Consider the following 12485-nt stretch of genomic DNA (forward strand, 5'->3'; position numbering starts at 1 on the left):
CGCTGAGGAGGAAAGAAAGCATTACGGCCTCTCCTTGGGCATATTTCTGAACAGCACCCGAAAACTGCGACATATTTCAGGACTTGCCTACTGCTAAACTGTGTTATGGCTGAGCCGTTGCCTGGTGTCACTATAGTGTCCTCATTCTCCTCTCCCAATTAACGATTTTGACTTAGTGAGCTGTGCAGTGATGTGTTTCAAGCTGTAGGATTTAGCACCGTATAGTGTGCTCCCCAGCTATGAATTTGTTAGTGTTTTGATTTTATTCATCAAATACCTCCTGAAAACGAAGTGCCAGGACCATGTTGGTCATTCGAGGACTGCCACCCCCTGGCTGTGTGCAGGAGCTACAGAGGAAGACAAGCCTTTAACAACACTGACCTCTCCTGGTTGAGCAGAATTACTGCAACTGGGACGAAACAAAGATGTTTTTTTCCTCATTTTATGTCTTATGTGAGTCAAATATCCTGCTCTGTTTTCTCACGCCATGCAGGAGTCCGGCAAAGTATTGAAAGTACTGAAAGGTAACAACGAGCTTCATAAATCGTTTGCCATCCACCCATCCATTAATGCTAATCCGGTGCAGGCTTGCGGTAGTCCAGAGCCCGACCTGGAAGCGTAGGGCATGAAGCAGGGTACGCTGAGGACGCAACACCAGTCCATTGCAGGTCAACTACACACACATTTACTGACAAATACACATGCTAAGAGCAATTTAAGGTCACCAGTTCACCTGAAGCACGTGTTTCTGGAATGTGAGAGGAAACCAGAGCAGCTGGAGGAAACCCATGCAAACTCAACAGAGACTAAGATTCACCTAACTAATTAAGCACAACTCAGTCATAAACAGACAGTGATGGCCTCTCAAAACCCTATTATAATTTGTCTAAAATAAGTTAACAAGCCCTTAGTTATCTGTGAACTTGTGGCGGTTCAGCCGTAAAGCTTCCTCATGACACTCATTCCTTTGACAGTACAAGAAAACTGCACACAACAGAGAGCAACTTAGGGTACCTTTATTATTTTATTACTCACAAGAGAAGAGATATCAGGCAAGTATCTCACGTACAGCACAACACGAGAGCCATGTAAGCGAGCTGGGTGACACTTAGCAACACGCTGATCCGACAGTCCCGGCACAGCACCGAGGGTGCGATCAGTCCGGGAAATGCCACTCGGTCATTTCACTCTTTTGTGCAACACAAAACCTGGTGATGAAACTGTAGAGCAAATCTAAAACGCTGTAGCAGTTACACGTTTAAGTTTCCAGCTTAACATTAGGGCCTAGTATCTATAGTCCTCTTCCAACCTCAAACCTTCATCGCAACATCGGTCAAATGTAACGATATAGAATTAATCATCTCAATAACACATTGACACTGAAAGTGAAACATACGACATCGCACTATGATTACGATTATAGATTCAAAGCAGCTATAGTTTACAACATATTTCAAATTTAACATTATTTTAATTCTTAGTGATCAACAAAATCAAAATCCGGTGTGCTTGGACTGTATAGTTTTATTAAAGAAGTAATTACCTCTGTTGTTCATTGCATATATCTATGTGAAGTGTATTTAATTACACTAACATCTGCATGTTATACAATGCCACAGACTAAAACCACAAATAGTGTAATGGTACTAAGTTTAGCTATACTAATCATTTATGCTAATTTAAAAAAAATTTTCCAAAAATTCAAACAGTATAAAACCAAGTAGAGCACCAAATGTAGTATTAACGGTTCACAATGTTCTGCTCGTTGCTATATTCAGCAATGTCATGTGCTTATCACATGTGACCCATTCTATTCTCTGCCTTGGTCCTCATCCTGGCGGTCAGAGGGTCAGCTTCCTCTGAACGTTCCAGAGGGTTTGGGCGCTGCGCTGCAGACGCTGGGTCTCCGCTTCTTTCAAGGGCTGGTTGAGCACGCCACACACCCCAGCTGAGCCCAGCACACAGGGCAAACTCAGGAACACTTCCTCACTGATCCCATGGAGACCCTGAGGACACGCACCCGCACACAGAGGCACAAGCAAATTCAACGGAAGCTTCGTATTGTCATTGCTTGAACGGCATCATTCCATTTTAAATATCGCGTTTTCTTTTTCTGTCCTGTCCTAATTGTAGCTGGCCACATAAACAACAGAACGGATATCTCACTCTTTCCGGGCAGATCAACTGAACTGACTGCATTGAATTGATTCTGAACCGAATTTTTTTTTGCACGTGGTCTGAAAACAACCCTACAACCATTCACAACAGTACCATCATGGTAACCACGGCATATAAAACTTTCAGGGCAGCGTAACAGGCATAGAATGTCGTACGACAATAAAAATATATAATCTTGTTCCAGATGTATTATCATGCAATATGAAACCAAAAATAACACCCACTGTCCCTGACTAATAATGCATGAGCTGATACTGGATATTCCACTGGTGTTCTCCATAGTGCTTACGGCCGTACCGCCCTGAATACGCCCGATCTCGTCCGATCTCGGAAGTCTAGCCGGGTCGGGCCCGGTTAGTACTTGGATGGGAGACCGCCTGGGAATACCAGGTGCCGTAAGCTCTCCTTAAGGGGGTGCGGTGGGGCAGTGGGTTGGACCGCAGTCCTGCTCTCCAGTGGGTCTGGGGTTCGAGTCCCACTTGGGGTGCCTTGCGGCGGACTGGCGTCCCGTCCTGGGTGTGTCCCCTCCCCCTCCGGCCTTACGCCCTGTGTTACCGGGTAGGCTCCGGTTCCCCGTGACCCCGTAAGGGACAAGCGGTTCTGAAAATGTGTGTGTGTGTGTGTTCTCCATAGCCTTTGGTCTCTCCCATTTCCAGTGTGATGATAGGACAATATCAGTGCGATACATTCACGGAAAAAGTGAATGCCTAAGCAGCTCACTTCCTCTGTCTTGGCCAGATGGCTTACCTGGACCAGGGTGGACACTGCCTGGACCGTCCTGAGGTTCTTCAGGATGGACTGTGCAAGGTTGGACACACTCAGCCCGATAGCCCAGGAAGTATAGCCCTTCAGTCTGATGACCTCATATGCACTGCAAACACGCACAACCACTCAGCATTCAACAAGCATCGCATTAAAGTGTTTGGAATTGCACTCCGCATCTGTAAATACACTTGTCAGCTGTGGGAACCACACATCACATATTCTTCAGAAGGAAGCTATTCATTTTCCCAATGTCTCATTAATCACACTCGACTGTCAACTCGCACAATATAAACTCTATAAACCCTACAACTCTCTGTGTCCTGGAGGCAGCGGCCACTTGTTTTGTGTATTGTTTATCGTCTCACCGAGGTCTGCAACGATGAGGTCAAAAGTCACGCGACTCATTTCTAATATCAGGATGTTTTGCAGCAAAACACGTAGCGGATCAACAAGATCCACCCTACCTGTCCACTACTTTCCGGTGTATCTCCAGCAAACCCTCTGAGTCTTGCTGTGCCTTGGTGTCAGGACCTAAGGACTGCAGACGCACCCCGGCCACATTGGCCCCACTCCACACCGCCACTGTGTGAAAGAGAGGAAGTGCGAGGGGCTCATCGGCCGAGCGAAGCACGGTCTGCGTTACATTCCCTTCCACACCTTCGAGCAACTTCAAAGTAATAAATATGGACATCTTTCAACAAACAGAATACTACATGGTGCCACAGAAAGCTAATCATACAAGTCCAAAAGGGAAGAGTAGACAAACCTTCATAAAGCAAGCTGACAAAAAACAAAAAAAAACGTTACATTTCCCATAAAGTGGGATTTGCAAAGTTATCAAGAATGGCTAGAATTAAACAGAAAAATAACGTGTTCTGCTTGAGATGGATAACATCAAACTTTGAGCGGGGGTGCAGAGAAGGAAGACTCTTTCACTGCTGGCGCCCTGCTCTCGAGGTTAGTACAACACATACACAACCTGTCTGAGAACGACCTGTTCTGGGTTGACTTGTCTAACGAAAAGAGTCAGAGAAAATGAGTTCTTCAAACTTGGGCTTCCTGGTCACATCATTATTTGTTGAGCAATCAGCTGGTTCAGAGTCCATTTTAAGCACGAGGGAAAAGGCTGAAAGAATGATCAAGAGCGAGTCTGGAAAGGGACTGAAATATTTCACTGTGCATCTTATATAGGGTTTAATCATTTTTTGTGAATTCTGCACCTTTCAGGAACACAGCAATACATGCGGAAGCAGTGTTGCAGAGGATGCAGCGGGGCAACTCACCACTGGAGTCCCCGTGTTCTCCTATGATGTGGCCGTGCACACTGCTGGGGCTTATCTTGAGCTTCTCTGCCAGCAGGAAGCGGAAACGTGCCGAGTCCAGGTTGGTACCGCTGCCAATGACCCGCTCCCGGGGAAACCCACTCAGCTTCCAGGCCACATAGGTCAGGATGTCCACTGCATGAGCGCCACGGACCAGGTCAGGACAACACACACGCACGAACAGCGCGAGAAAGCCAAACTTCTCGGCCAGTGATCTCCGTGGCCGTGGAAAGAGTTTACACCCTTCCTTCACAAAATCACTGTCAATTAATTATGCAGATTATACACTAGTTTTTTTCTTAAAATGTAAAAGTATAAACTGGAAGCACATCACGCCTGTGTGAAATGCACAGGAGCGTTAAGTCGATGAAAAATAATGTGTTTTGCACAAAACGCGATAAGGATGAATAATCAATCTAACGAGGCTGAACTCAGAACACTTTGACTGTCCAGCCAGTTTATTTCATCTGCCATTCAGCGTCATTTCCGTAAACGGGTAAATGGCCTGTAAAAAAACTGGCAGAACTGGCTTTTTACTTTCCGTGAATAATTCATCAACATTTCGATCAATGCAATGAAAATATGAACACCCAAGAGACTATACAGCACCTGAAATTCGGTTAACCAGCGGATTTAAAATTCCATATATTAATCAAGCGGTGATGCTGCAACTTGTGGTGAAGCAGTGACAAAGTTTATGACGAAAACTTTGAGACTGGAAAAAAAAAAAAATGTAAAATACCCATCTTCACAAACCCTGCTACGTTCAGAAAAAAATAAAAACCTTCCAGTAATGCAGGCGGAGCAGTCCGAGCAGTTCACCTGGATTGGACACCACGAGCAGAACGGCATCGGGGCTGTGCCGGGCCAGCTGCGGAACGATCTGTTTGAACACCTCCACATTCCTGTGGACCAGATCCAAACGGCTTTCCCCCTCCCGCTGACGCACCCCCGCCGTGATGATGCACAGCTTGGAGTTGGCAGTCTCTGAGTAGTCTGAGGGAAGACACAAGCTTGCGGTTGTGGCCAACGTTGTGGCGCACGGTGATCGTGGCCAACATATAAGAAACAACACAGTCTCCACAACAGATGAAGTTAATCATTTCTGCTTTACTTTTCCAACACAGTGAACCAAACACCTCCTCCCCACTGATCCTCAACGCTGGCACTCCACAGGGAAGCGTCCTGAGCCCAGTGCTATACTCCTTGTTCACACATGACTGTGTGGCCAGTCACAGCTCCAGCACCATCATAAAGTTTGCTGACGATACCACCACTGTGGATCTGATCACCAACAACGATGAGACGGCCTACGGAGAGGAGGTGAGGCTCCTGGCAGAGCGGTGCAAGGACAACCTGTCTCTAAATGCTGGTAAAACTAAGGAGCTGGTGATTGACTTCAGGAAACAGGTTACGGCTCAGGCACCCATCTACGTAGGAGGGGACGTGGTAGAGAGGTTCAACAGCTTCAAATTCCTCAGGGTCACCCTCACTGACAAACTCACATGGACTGAGCCACAGCATCGACCATCAAAAAGGCCCATCGACACCTCCACTTCCTCAGGCGTCTGAAGAAAGCCAGGATGCCCACTACGGTCCTCACCACTTTCTACAGGTGTGCTGTGGAGTCCGTCCTCGCAGGGTGTATTACGTCCTGGTTTGGCAGCTGCTCCGTGCAGGACAAGAAAACCCTACAGAGGGTGGTCAAAACGGCTTGGGAACTCATCGGCACACAGCTACCGGCAGTCGAGGACACCTACGCCACACGCTGCCTCGGAAAGACGATGCGCATCATAAGAGATCATAGCCACCCCGCACGGGCATTTGTCTCTTCCCTGCCATCTGCAACACGGCTTAGGTCTATTCGAACCCGCACAGCTAGGTACAGGAACAGCTTTTACCCCACTGCTGTAAGGCTATACAACTCTAAGCAATGTGCCACCTTTAGTAACTAGAGTTGGACTGCTCCACCCAAGCACATTGGTAAATTACACTGTCACTTCAAGCATCCCCATTCTCTCGTTCTGAGTTCTCTGACTGTTACCATTATTGTTACTACTGTTACCATTATTTATTGTTATTGCTGTCATTGCTGCTATTCTTATTTACTGTCATTGACGCTGTTTTGTTTGTGCAGTATTTCTGTCGTCCTTGTCCATAGTCTGCGGAGAAGCATTCAGGAAAATTTTCACGATACATGTACATGGTACTTGTATCTATGACAATAAACTTGAAACTTGAACTTGAAGTATTTACGTATCTCGGCAATCTCCATCCGCATATCTGATATTAAATGCTGGATGACTTAAGACTTCCTTCAAGGACAAGGTGACAAGACTGAGGTCTCGCTGCTCTATTTTCAGGTGATGTCTGCGTATCCCTCCTTCCTCCGGTCCGTCTCTCTGCACAACAACAGCTGTCGTGCTGGCTGGGAGATGCACCCTGGGAACCGAGACGAGCTCTCTGTGCCTCCTGCTCTCGCACTCGCCGGCTCTTGCTGCTCACCCGTCTGCTACCGGGGGACTGAAACTTGGACCTCCTGTGTCTCCTGGGCTCTCGCAGGTTTTCCGCTCAGAGACAAACACCACCTTATGTGTCTCACCCTTTACTTTTTCCAGTTCTAATTAAGAAGAAGCCATAAAACCAACACAATTTTTGAGGAGAGGATTTTCTACAACTCACAGGTACACTTTTTTAACTATGTATAAAGACAGAGGGGACATGGTGGCACAGCTGGTACAGCCTGTGTTTGACAGCTGTTAAGGTGCTTAGTGGGTGTGGGGTTCTCCCCATGTTTACACCCACCAGAGATGCAGAGCACACGGCACTGGCAAACCGCTTCTGTTCCTCTCTTCCGTTGGAAACCACGTGAGCGGTTGCTATGAGTCGGAATCGACTCAATGTCCATCATAATGACGGGAGAATATAATATACAAAATGTACAGGATCAACCAAAAAATGCATCATTTACTGAGATTCTTACTTGCAGTGACAAGCTTTGGTAATGACTAAAAAATGATTTTTTTACCTCTCATTTCACAATGAGCAAATGAAACAAGTTCTGCTTGTAGTACTTCTCCGGTACACCATGTTACATTACTGCAATGGACTGGCACCCCATCCAGGATGCACCCTGCCTCGTGCCCTGCGCTTCCAAAATAGACTCCAGACCTCTGCATTACTAAATTAGACAAGCAATTAATAAAAATGTATGGATGGACATGTTCATCAAGGCCATTCTGTTATTTTCTTTTATTGATTCCTGCAAAGTAAATCTTGGCTTATAATTAGAGCAAGAATTATACGTGCTACGCTGGTGGTAAGAGTGTACGGTTGCGAAGACGTTGGGCTCTCTTTAAGGGAATTCTCCAGGGTACCTTTTGCTGCTCGTATCTTGGCGGTCTTCAGAAAGAGACTGCCATGCTGCAGATCCAGGACCTCCCCTCTCAGTTTGTCCTCCATTGTGTCAATGAGGGTGACATCATCTGCAATACTCTAATTATTAAGGGCAGAGAGATTATTGCGTTGAATTGAATTGAATTGAATTGAACTGATGGGGTGTGGTGGCGCAGCAGGTTTGGCCGGGTCCCGCTCTCTGGTGGGTCTGGGGTTTGAGTCCCGCTTGGGGTGCCTCGTGATGGACTGGCGTCCCATCCTGGGTGTGTCCCCTCTCCTTCCAGCTTTACGCCCTGTGTTGCCGGGTTAGACTCCGGTCTGCCGCGACCCCACTTGGGACAAGCAGTTTCGGACTGTGTGTGTGTGTAAATTGAACTGAAGACTTTATTGTCATTGTACTGCTATGCAGTGCAATGAAATTATAGTGGTACTCCCTGAGTTCTTTAGACAACAATATAAAACACAAACACTTAAGTATAAAAATAGAAAATTAAACAGTTTAAGCAGGTAATACAGTAAACAAATTGACTAATAGATAATACAGTATAATATGTACTTTGGGTGAACTTATGCATTTTCTTTTTACTCTCATTGTAGATTTTGGTTTTATGGGTTGAATAATAATCACAATAGGCCTTTTATGTTGTGTTACAGTTATATTTCAATTGTATTATATATGAATGTATGTAAATGACTTTTTAAATAAAATTACATTCTTTGGAGACTAATTTATTCCGTTTTATAATTAATGTGTTATGACAGGGTTATGCATATTCAGCAATAAAATTCCAGTCTACAAAAAGTTTGACATTTATTTCATTGTTAAATCCAATGTACTTATTTTATGACTTTAAGAAAACCAAAAAGAATTTTTTTCCCAGAGAAAATTAAAATCTAGTAAGTATCCGTATCAGACAGATGAAAACACAAAAAGCGGCAGTAAAGTATGAACTTTACACCTTTATCTGCCTTGACGGATGTCCTCTGAACTCACCAACTGCAAGATACTGAAAGCACAGGCCATGCCAACCTGGCCAACGCCCACAACTGTCACCTTGGCCTTTGTCTCGGGTACCATCACAGGGGTTACCTCCAGGAGAAGCCTCTCTCTCAGCACGGCCATTGCCTTCCTCAATGCCTACAAAATATTAGGTGTTAATAATCTTGTCTGTGTATATAGCACTGAAGCAAAGCACACTCCGTTATTCTCGAAGACGCATTACAGAGGTACCTTGGGGAGGGGCGGGCAGTCCAGCCTCACGAGTCCCCGCAATACTGGCGTATCACTTCTCAAGACACTATTGATAGTGACTTCACTGCGACCTCATATTCTTCACACACTGTTCATCCTCAGCTGTTGCTCCACCTGTGTTTCTGTATCTGTACCCGCTGTCTTGCGTCTAAGAGATCTCAGGTGTCGAAAGGCTTCTTGTCACCCTCCTTTCTCACTCCAGTGGCCTGCTATCTAAAGATGACTGTGTCTGGGAGACTTTTCTACCACATATATATAAGTTTTCAGGATGGGTTTCCCACTCCTGCCTAGATACGTGCTCCCTACTTGTGGGTATCCACCATCCCTCCGGACCAAACAGGGTAATTCACTGTAGTTCTCCCATCTCCCAGTTCCACTAGCAGAGCTGTGATTTGACCTTTATTTCTACCCAACTGGGCATTTCTTCGCAGTGCTACGAATTACTCGCACTAAGGGATGGTGTTAACACACACACCCCTACACACTGACTGATACTGAACACACTGTGACTGTACATATTATTTATGTTTGCACGAAAATGCACATTTTCAAAGCAGAGCTCAGAATTTCGAGCAACGTTTAAACCTATGAGATCATGGAAACTAGGCTAGGGGCCAAGAATATTATTTATTAGCCATACTTCTTAATGCAGTTATACTGCACATGAATATTACAGCACGAACTTAGGGCTTGATCCCCTCGCACCAACCATCTCGTTAGGGCTGCGATCGGCAGCTCATTTTTAAATAAAATAATCCGCTCATTTTTATTGCGGGAAAATAAACTCAGCGTACAGGAGGAGCCCACAGTCGTTATTCTTGGATACTTACTGTCTTGGAATCTCCTAGGTGCTTCCTGTCACATCCCACGGGGTCACTGCCCCTCCTGGTCAGAGGCGGCGCCACTCAGTGCCGCTAGCTAACGCTCACCTATCACCTCACAGTCTCGTAGGACATGGAGGTATAAAAGGAGCCAGCGGAGCAGAACTAGTCGCGGATTCTTAATCAGCAGTTCTCTTGTGCTTCGTTGGCGATTGGTAGTCTCTTGTTCCCTCAGTTTGTTTTCTAGGTGTGCATGTTCCAGTCCCGAGTGCCCGTCCCGTCAGTTCCTGCCTCTTGTTCTTCAGTCCTGGTCCATCGTTCCTGTCCGGTATTTCGTCACGTCTCAGGGTTGCGGTCAGACTCACAGATTAGCGTTTCACTGTTCACCGTAGTTCCAACACCGTGTGTGTTTCCTGGTCTCGTGTTTCTTGTTTCACTTCCACCGAGTGTCTTACAATACTCACCGTACACGTCTAACCTCACACTGCACGTGAAGTCATTATATATTTCGTCTGTGTTTGGACGTAATAGCAACGCGCGTCCGTGTCGGACTCCCGTCCGGACGCTACAGAAGAATCCGCCTGCTAATATGACTTCAGCGGAATGGCGTGAGCTGGCGGATCTGACAGAGGCGAACCAAGAACGGCTCCTGGTTTGCGCAAACGCCGCTAGCCGCCTCACAGATCAGTTGGAGCAGTTGACACGACTCCTCAGTCACGGTGGGCGGGGCGCCGATCCGACCAGTTCGCAAACGCATGATGATTGGCGGACATGTCTTTTTGATCGTCTTTATGCTTCCTCGGGTCCTCGCGCGGAGCCCACGAGCCCTGTGCAGACCAATGGGATCAGCGCTACTGAGCAGCTGTCCGTTCCCTTCCCGGAGGCTTTGCAAGGTAGTAGAGGTGAGAACCAGAATTACACAGAATACTCAATCTCCAGTCCAGCCTCTCTGTTCCCAGGGCCCTACTCTCCAGAGCCACCCCCTAGCCCAGACAGAAAGACAGAGAGACAGTTCTTCCCCAGCACCAAGAGTTTTCAGGTGCGTTCCAGGTCTCCAGTGGAGAAGACATCCAGCCCCCGATTGTCAAGACCACTCTCTCAGGAGTTCTCGCCGGATTACCGGAGCAACTCCGGTTCCAGCCGGACCCCGACGCCGCCAGGGCAGCAGGTGCCCTACAGCCCTGTGGACAGTGAGCCGGCTCAAGCACGCAACCTTGTCAGCTGTGCAGGGCTCGAAGAACAGTGCGTCAGACAGGGAATAATACGACTCAGTAACGGGCGTTTGACAGAGGAGGAAAGGAGGCGCCGTTTTCTGCAACGCTTGTGCTTTTACTGTGGAGCTGCGGATCACGTGCAGGTTTCCTGTCCAGTGCGGCCACCCCGTGGATCCCAACGGACCGACTTACTGGTGAGTGATGTATCTCTCCATACCTCCCTGTTGACATTACCAGTTACAGTATCCTGGGGTTTCCAGCAGCAGCAGACGGAAGCTATGGTAGACAGTGGCGCTGCAGGGAATTTCATGGATCATGATATGGCCGCGTCCTGGGGCTTGCCCTGTGCCCGATGCCCCAAACCCCTGGCTGTTAAAGCTATTGATGGCGCTCCAATCGGGTCGGGGCGTGTAGAGCAGCGCACAGAGCCCGTTACTATGCAGGTAGGGCCACTCCATAAGGAACAGATATGGTTCTATCTGATTAAGTCCCCTGATAACCCCATTATTTTGGGATATCCATGGTTATGCACCCATGACCCTATTATCTCTTGGAGGGAGGGGAAACTGCTGTCTTGGGGACAGCAGTGTCCCGAACACCTGGAGACATCTTGTAACTCCACATCCATAGAGAGCCCTAATGCAGATCTGCCCCTGCAGCTTCCAAGGGAGTATGCAGATCTAGTGGCGGTGTTTAGCAAACACAAGGCTGCAGAACTGCCTCCTCATAGACCTTGGGATTGTGCTATAGATCTTTTTTCGGGCACTACACCCCCTAGGGGGCGGGTATACCCTCTTTCTCAACCTGAACATCAGGCAATGGAGGCTTATATAACGGAGGCACTAGAAGCCGGATTCATCCGGCCGTCTACCTCTCCAGCTTCCGCTGGCTTTTTCTTTGTTGAGAAAAAGGACGGGGGTTTGCGCCCCTGTATTGATTATCGGGGGCTAAATGCCATTACTGTGAAGTACCCGCACCCCTTGCCTCTTATCACGTCGGCCCTCGAACAGGTTTCCGGTGCTACCATCTTTACTAAACTGGACCTTAGGAGCGCATATAACCTGATTCGCGTTAGGGAAGGGGATGAGTGGAAGACCGCCTTTAGCACCGCCCTCGGCCATTATGAGTACCTGGTCATGGCCCCAGCCAAAGACAGTAAAGGACCTGCAACGGTTCCTAGGTTTTGCGAATTTCTATAGGCGCTTCATAAGGAACTTCAGTTCCGTTGCAGCCCCGTTGACTGCTCTGTTAAAAGGAGCCCCTAGGCGCCTGACCTGGACTCCTGAGGCGAGTCAGGCCTTTGAAGACCTAAAGAAGCGTTTTACTTCTGCCCCAATCCTGAAGCACCCTGATCCCAAACTGCCCTTTATTGTGGAGGTTGATGCATCTGAGGCCGGGGTAGGGGCAGTGCTCTCACAGCGCCAGGGAAGTCCCCTGAAGCTCTATCCATGTGCGTATTTCTCACACAAGATGTCGCCTACTGAACAGAATTATGATGTAGGAAACAGGGAGCTCTTAGCCATAAAGATGGCCTTAG

General features: G+C 47.4%; 1 protein-coding gene and 1 non-coding gene across 2 annotated transcripts; one reads left to right on the forward strand and one right to left on the reverse strand.

The window, feature by feature from the left end:
- Window positions 1-1005: 1005 nt before the first annotated feature.
- Window positions 1006-8793, reverse strand: LOC108941300 (L-lactate dehydrogenase B chain-like). Its single transcript, XM_018764039.2, has 7 exons — window positions 8656-8793; window positions 7643-7760; window positions 5088-5261; window positions 4227-4400; window positions 3408-3525; window positions 2926-3049; window positions 1006-2006 (listed from the first exon to the last, which is right to left on the reverse strand). Exons 1-7 carry the CDS (start codon window positions 8782-8784, stop codon window positions 1842-1844), a joined length of 1002 nt encoding a protein of 333 aa, XP_018619555.1. The 5' UTR covers window positions 8785-8793; the 3' UTR covers window positions 1006-1841.
- On the forward strand, window positions 2462-2580 carry LOC114911948 (5S ribosomal RNA). The gene has a single exon (XR_003798011.1). It is a non-coding gene; the product is annotated as a 5S ribosomal RNA (ribosomal RNA).
- Window positions 8794-12485: the final 3692 nt, after the last annotated feature.

This window comes from Scleropages formosus, chromosome 11, assembly GCF_900964775.1.
Source record: "Scleropages formosus chromosome 11, fSclFor1.1, whole genome shotgun sequence".
NCBI classification, from domain to species: Eukaryota; Metazoa; Chordata; class Actinopteri; order Osteoglossiformes; family Osteoglossidae; genus Scleropages; species Scleropages formosus.

Coding starts and splice junctions, on each gene's coding strand:
- LOC108941300 (XM_018764039.2), bottom strand. CDS start 8,784: ATGGCCGTGCTGAGAGAGAGGCTTCTCCTGGAGGTAACCCCTGTGATG. Junction 7,761..8,655: donor CTTTCAGTATCTTGCAGTTG/GTGAGTTCAGAG, acceptor CTTAATAATTAG/AGTATTGCAGATGATGTCAC. Junction 4,401..5,087: donor GCTCGTGGTGTCCAATCCAG/GTGAACTGCTCG, acceptor GCGCTCATGCAG/TGGACATCCTGACCTATGTG.